Below are 7816 nucleotides of genomic sequence, written 5' to 3' on the forward strand. Positions count from 1 at the left end.
CAAATGTTGGATGTGGGTTTGCCAGTTGGATGTCAGATCAGAAGTCAATAAGGGGAAGTAAAATAGGGAACCTCCATCCAACAGTATCCTCAATCCAGGTCAGCAGTTCTCCCTGACTACAAACAGGCCATCTAAGCTCTGCTTCCCCCTCCTGAGTCTGCTGATGGTGTGCCAAAATTGTTTTGAGGCCAACAGAAGGTTTTAAACCGTTGACTCCCCAAACTTCTTCTACCTACAAATGTTTGGCTCCATGACCACAGAAGCTGCAGACCTCCTGGCATCATGATACCAATCTGCTGCTGCAGGAGTCCTTCAGGCCAACCATGTTGAAGTCCTTGTTTACTTCTTAGTTCTTTCTGTTGATTCACAGTTGGATCAGCAGTACCACCAACACTTTCATGTCAGGGGAAACCATCTGATTCAATGTTGTAATCAACACTTTAAGTCACAGGAAATTACCTTGTGTTTGTCTCTGTGTGGACAGACATGATGTGAGCTAATTCTTCCTGATTCCTCCACAGAGTGGACCAGGAGATCTCAGAGGTTCCCAGTGGTCAGTCTGCCCAGCAGCATCAAATACACCTGGACTCCATATTTATGGTCTGTACAACTACTTTTACATCTATTCTGTTCACAATCATTTCCATGCTGCACCTTTCAGACCAGTGGGTTGTCAGTCTGTCCAACATGGATCTGATATTTGCTTCCATGATTTCAGTTTGATTGTGTCATTCATATAATCTTCTGTTCCAGCTGCTGGAGGAGAACATCGGCACTTTTGTGAATAATGAGCTGAAGAAGATCCAGAAGGTTCTGAATCCAGATTACCCAGAATGCTCAGAGAGTCAGAGGGAGGATGAGGATGAGGATGAAGAGCAGAGGAGCAGCAGAGAGGCATTTCTGAAGATCACACTGCACTTCCTGAAGAGAATGAAGCAGGACGAGCTGGCTGACCGTCTGCAGCGCAGTAAGATGATTTCTCTAAAGATTTAACTTACTGGACTAATGGGACGTTTACTAATGTCTCCAGAGATGGACCAAAATATGTTCCTGTTCTCTTTACAAAATTACTTAATGAGCTTTTTTATTATGTATTCATTCAGGAAGTTCTGCTGGAGTGTGTAAACGTAAACTCAAGACTAACCTAAACCAGAAGTTCCAGTGTGTGTTTGAGGGGATTGCTAAAGCAGGAAACCCAGCCCTTCTGAATCAGATGTTCACAGAGATCTACATCATGGAGGGAGGGACTGCAGAGGTCAATGATGAACATGAGGTCAGACAGATTGAAATAGCATCCAGGAAACCAAACAGACCAGAAACAACAATCAGACGAGAAGACATCTTTAAAGCCCCACCTGGAAGAGATGAACCAATCAGAACAGTGATGACTAAGGGAGTGGCTGGCATCGGGAAAACAGTCTTAACACAGAAGTTCACTCTGGACTGGGCTGAAGACAAAGCCAACCAGGACATCCAGTTCATATTTCCTTTCACCTTCAGAGAGCTGAATATGCTGAAAGAGAAAAAGTACAGCTTGGTGGAACTTGTTGATCACTTCTTCAGTGAAACCAAAGAAGCAGGAATCTGCAGGTTTGAAGAGTTCCAGGTTGTGTTCATCTTTGACGGTCTGGATGAGTGTCGACTTCCTCTGGACTTCCTCAACACTGAGATCCTGACTGATGTTACAGAGTCCGCCTCAGTGGGTGTGCTGCTGACAAACCTCATCAGAGGGAATCTGCTTCCCTCTGCTCGCCTCTGGATAACCACACGGCCTGCAGCAGCCAATCAGATCCCTGCTGAGTGTGTTCACATGGTGACCGAGGTCAGAGGGTTCACTGATGGCCAGAAGGAGGACTACTTCAGTAAGAGATACAGAGACAAGAAGCAGGAAAGCAGAATCATCTCCCACATCAAGACATCACGAAGCCTCCACATCATGTGTCACATCCCAGTCTTCTGCTGGATCACTGCTACAGTTCTGGAGGACGTGTTGAAGACCAGAGGGGGAGGAGAGCTGCCCAAGACCCTGACTGAGATGTACATCCACTTCCTTGTGGTTCAGTCCAAACAGAAGAACATCAAATACGATGGAGGAGCTGGGACCGATTCAAACTGGAATGAAGAGACAAAGAAGATGATCGAGTCTCTGGGGAAACTGGCTTTTGAGCAGCTGCAGAAAGGCAACCTGATCTTCTATGAATCAGACCTGACAAAGTGTGGCATCGATATCAGATCAGCCTCAGTGTACTCAGGAGTGTTCACACAGATCTTTAAAGAGGAGAGAGGACTGTACCAGGACAAGGTGTTCTGCTTCGTCCATCTGAGTGTTCAGGAGTTTCTGGCTGCTCTTCATGTCCATCTGACATTCATTAACTCTGGAGTCAACCTGCTGTCAGAAGAACAAACAACATCATGGTGGTCTGAAGTGTTCAGAGACAAATCAACACGTTTCTACCAGAGTGCTGTGGACGAAGCCTTACAGAGTCCAAATGGACACCTGGACTTGTTCCTTCGCTTCCTCCTGGGTCTTTCTCTGCAGACCAATCAGAATCTCCTACGAGGCCTGATGACACAGACAGGAAGTAGCTCACAGACCAATCAGAAAACAGTCAAGTACATCAAGACGAAGATCAGTGAGAATCTGTCTGCAGAGAGAAGCATCAATCTGTTCCACTGTCTGAATGAACTGAATGATCGTTCTCTAGTGGAGGAGATCCAACAGTACCTGAGATCAGGAAGTCTCTCCACAGATAAACTGTCTCCTGCTCAGTGGTCAGCTCTGGTCTTCATCTTACTGTCATCAGAAAAAGATCTGGACGTGTTTGACCTGAAGAAATACTCTGCTTCAGAGAAGACTCTTCTGAGGATGCTGCCAGTGGTCAAAGCCTCCAACAAAGCTCTGTAAGTGGGATTTATTCATCAATAAATACTCTGATATCTTTGAACAGGAGTTAAATATAAATAACTTGTTTCCTTCCTGTTGTCTCTCCAGACTGAGAGGCTGTAACCTGTCAGAGAGAAGCTGTGAAGCTCTGTCCTCAGTTCTCAGCTCCCAGTCCTCTAGTCTGAGAGAGCTGGACCTGAGTAACAACGATCTGCAGGATTCAGGAGTGAAGCTGATCTCTGTTGGACTGAAGAGTCCACACTGCACACTGGAGACTCTCAGGTCAGATCAAGAACAATAATCTTTGAAAACACAGTATTTTATTCTGATTTAGAATCACTTCATAATCAATGAAATATGAACTGTAGCTGAGATACACAAATAATTTATATTTTAATATCATGTGACTTTCATTACTGGACGTTTGTTTATTCCTGATTATACAACAAGTTGATCCGACCAGAAAACCTGATTGGTCAGCTAGACATTTAGAACGTACTCAAATCAGCATGACAGCACACCCAGAGCCATTGGAGGACACCTGGTGCATCACATAAAGTATTACTCCTCCATTTCCATGGCAACATTGTAACTTCCAGGTCTGAATCAAAAACAGTAACGTTAGCCTACAGCATTGATACAATGGATCGTTTTGTTGATAATTTTGATTTATATGGAGGACTTAGTTTTGATGAATGGTTGGAAGACGATGAGAAGTGAATTATTGGATGAAACAACATTTTTACAACAATCTGGAGTTAACTGTTACTGGAATAGTTTGGATAACATCAGCTGTTTGGATCCCATCAGCTGTTGGATCACATCAGCTGTTGGATCACATCAGCTGTTGGATCACATCAGCTGTTGGATCACATCAGTTGTTGGATCACATCAGCTGTTGGATCACATCAGCTGTTTGAATAACATCAGCTGTGCCACTGACGCGTCAATAATGAAGTTTGCGGACGTATAGTAGCAAAAAAAAAATGTTTATTAGATATTTTAGTTATAACCAGATAAAGTTAGCCAAGCAGTTTGGTGTTTATATGTGCGGTAGTTATTACGTTTTAGAAAATTCCACGATCACTACCATTACAAAGCTAACATTAGCTTAAGATCTGAATGGCTGACTAACGTTTAACAGGGAGGGACTACAAATGATTTCTGTTGCTTTTCTTTATTTTTAGAGTTAATTGCCCCACAATATGAACACAGTTTGATTATAATTTTTACTTAATTGGTAACCATTAATCGCTTTATTACACGAGAGGGTTTGATTTAACGTCATGTTATCACTTCAGTCATGCTTAGCTGCTTCACTGTCGTGCCAATAATGACGTTAAATCAAACCCTCTCGTGTAATATTGCTTAGTTCTGTTACGATTAATTATCATGTTTCAGACTTGTTTAGAGTAGAGCAGCAGATATTTAAACATGCTGAGAAGGGATTTCATATACTGTATGTACATTTCTCTAAACTTTAAGCTTTATTAAATTTAAACCACCCCTCTCATGTCAGGATTTAAAATTTAGCAATTTGGAAACCTTTAAATGTTTCCAAAGCATTTTCTAAAAAGCACAAAGTATGAACTATGGCTATGGCATTTTTTTTAAAAAGTATGTGAATTTGAATACTGGATGTCTTTTTATTCCTCATTCAGTCACAATTAGTTATCATGTTTCCAACTTGTTTAGAAAATGGATTTTATATTCTTTAACACCAAAAGTCTGGAGACTCTCAGGTCAGGATTCATTAACCCATTCAACTGATGACCATTTAACTTTAGTTGATGAAAACAGCTGCTTTGTGTCTGTTGATACGATAAACTTGGGCAGTAGTTATTAATTATATAATTATTAATTTCTAGACTCAGAGTTACTTTCCATGAGGATTTTTCATTGTTTACTTTTGTTGTTAAATAATTAAATAGAACAGTTCATCTTAATGGTGTATTCTAAATCTGGACCAAAATGTACCTGGACAACAAACATAAAACTAACACATGGCTCCACGTGTTGACAGAGGGTTCCTGTGTGTTGTTCTGTGTGTTTGCAGTCTGTCAGGCTGTCTGATCTCAGAGGAAGGCTGTTCTTCTCTGGTCTCAGCTCTGAGCTCCAACCCCTCCCATCTGAGAGAGCTGGACCTGAGCTACAATCATCCAGGAGACTCAGGAGTGAAGCTACTGTCAGCGGGACTGGAGGCTCCACTCTGGAGACTGGAGACTCTCAGGTACAAACACTGATGAACAAAAAGGAGATATTTGTGTAGGAAGTTGTAAAGGAGAACATCTCCAGGAACTAAAATCATAACTCCCTCTTGTTAATAATTGATGTAGTTTGGACAGATATCTGTATGTTAAAGGAACTGTCCGTGTTTTGAAGAAACATCCTTTTTATGTGTGAAGAGTGTGTGGATGAAGCATTAATTTACTCTTTTGGCAGACTCGTTAGCTAGAGGTTTAAAATGTCAGTTGCCGTTGCTGCATGGCTCATGTGCTCGATCAGAGACGCACACTGACATCTTGACCAATTATTGTACAAAGTTCCTCTTGTGCTGGGAGAGTACCGACTCTAAGGTTAAAAAGTCCCTCAAAACGCTCTTTCCTAGTCCCTGCGGGACAAACACAATATATGTGTGTGTTAGAGTGATGTAATTGTGATGTAATTGTAATTGTAATTGTAATTGATGTTTCTCTACAGAGAAAGGTCCACTGTTGCACCAAATGCTTGCCCTTGGGGGAATTGTTGGGTCTTTGTAAATGATAGTGTGGCAGTGGCACAGACAGCCGTAATCCTGTACGCACTGTGTACACTGTTGTGTAACAGTGCGTACTAATGCACTGAGTTTAGCCGGATACTCGGCTGAAACGAGTATCCGGTACGGATAAAGCACTTTTGCCGAGTATGAGTATTATACGAGTAATACGAGTCAATATCTGTGCTCGGATTGAATAAAAATCGTTGACTAGCGGACTGTGTCTGCGTTCTGTGATAGGCTAGTCGTCACAGCGCCCCTCCCCTACACACATACAGATGTATTGTGTTGCTGTGTCCCGCTCTGCTCACTCACACAGAACAGCTCTCTCTCTCTCTGTCTCTCCCTCAGTCACTCAGGTCCGCGGGTCTTTTCCGTTAACGTTTAGGGTTTTTTCCAAGTGTATCTCGCTGCAGTCTGTGAGAAGGCCGGGCTTGACATTTTAGGCTTGAAGTTGGTGATCTGCCTAAGTCCGACTGTCTGGAAAGGACTTAGGCAGATCACCAACTTCAAGCCTAAAACCCCCCACTCCTTCAATGACCGACACCTAGCCAACGACCTGAACGAGTTCTACTGCCGATTTGAAAGACAAAAGGACAGTCCTGACACCATCCCCCACGACACCTCCCTACAGCTACAGCCACTGTGCATCACCTCCACCTCGCCCACCTCAGCAGGGTCCTGGGCCCCCCCACCAATGCCCTCCTTAAAGGTCCCCTCCACCTCCACCCCCCCCTCCCACCTCAGTGATGACCCTCTCCATTCACGAGAGGGACGTCAACAGACTGTTCAGGAGACAGAATCCCAGGAAAGCTGCTGGACCGGATGCTGTCTCCCCATCCAGCTTGAAGCACTGCGCTGACCAGCTGTCTCCAGTGTTCACAGACATTTTTAACACCTCACTGGAGACATGTCACGTGCCAGCCTGCTTCAAGACCTCAACCATAATCCCTGTCCCCAAGAAGCCAAGGACCACAGGACTTAATGACTTCAGACCCGTCGCCCTGACCTCTGTGGTTATGAAGTCCTTTGAGCGCCTTGTGCTTTCACACCTCAAAGCCATCACCGACCCCCTCCTGGACCCCCTGCAGTTTGCCTACAGAGCCAATAGGTCTGTAGACGATGCAGTCAACCTGGCCCTCCACTACATCCTCCGGCACCTGGACTCCGCAGGAACCTACGCCAGGATCCTGTTTGTGGACTTCAGCTCTGCCTTCAATACCATCATCCTGGCTCTGCTTCAGGAGAAACTCTCCCAGCTTGGTGTGCCTGACTCCACCTGCAGGTGGATCACTGACTTCCTGTCTGACAGGAAGCAGCATGTGAAGCTGGGGAAACACGTCTCCGACTCACAGACCATCAGCACCGGATCCCCCCAGGGCTGCGTTCTTTCTCCTCTGCTCTTCTCCCTGTACACCAACAGCTGCACCTCCAGTCACCAGTCCGTCAAGCTTCTGAAGTTTGCGGACGACACCTCCCTCACCGGACTCATCTCTGATGGAGACGAGTCCGCCTACAGGTGGGAGGCTGACCACCTGGTGACCTGGTGCAAGCAAAACAACCTAGAGCTCAACGCTCTCAAGACAGTGGAGATGGTTGTGGACTTCAGAAAGAACCCAGCCCCACCTGCCCCCATCACCCTCTGTGGCTCCACAATCGACACTGTGGAGTCTTTCCGCTTCCTGGGAACTATCGTCTCCCAGGACCTTAAGTGGGAGCTGAACATCAGCTCCCTCGTCAAGAAAGCACAACAGAGGATGTACTTCCTGCGGCAGCTGAAGAAATTCAACCTGCCAAAGACAATGATGGTGCACTTCTACACAGCCATCATTGAGTCCATCCTCACATCCTCCATCACCATCTGGTACGCTGCTGCCACTGCCAAGGACAAGGGCAGACTGCATCGTGTCATTCGGTCAGCTGAGAAGGTGATTGGCTGCAATCTGCCGCCGCTCCAGGACCTATACGCCACCAGGACTCTGAAGTGTGCTGGAAAGATTGTGGCTGACCCCTCCCACCCCGGACACAAGCTCTTTGAGCCACTCCCCTCTGGCAGGAGGATGAGGTCCATCAGGACCAAAACCTCACGCCACATAAACAGTTTTTTCCCCTCCGCCACTAGCCTTCTAAACAAGGCTCGAAATCCACCCTGACTCTCTCTACACCCCACCTCTGGC

General features: G+C 45.4%; 1 protein-coding gene across 1 annotated transcript in view; it reads left to right on the plus strand.

Annotated features, from left to right (window-relative positions):
• Positions 1-2905, plus strand: part of LOC118495003 (protein NLRC3-like) — a 9852-nt gene extending 6947 nt beyond the window's left edge. Inside the window, exons 6-8 of the mRNA XM_036001060.1 lie at positions 522-600; positions 754-967; positions 1119-2905. Of these exons, the coding sequence (XP_035856953.1) occupies positions 522-600; positions 754-967; positions 1119-2905 (2080 nt within the window). The remainder of the gene's footprint in view (positions 1-521; positions 601-753; positions 968-1118) is intronic.
• The last annotated feature ends 4911 nt before the right edge of the window (positions 2906-7816 follow it).

This window comes from Sander lucioperca, chromosome 5 (assembly GCF_008315115.2).
Source record: "Sander lucioperca isolate FBNREF2018 chromosome 5, SLUC_FBN_1.2, whole genome shotgun sequence".
Taxonomy (NCBI): Eukaryota; Metazoa; Chordata; class Actinopteri; order Perciformes; family Percidae; genus Sander; species Sander lucioperca.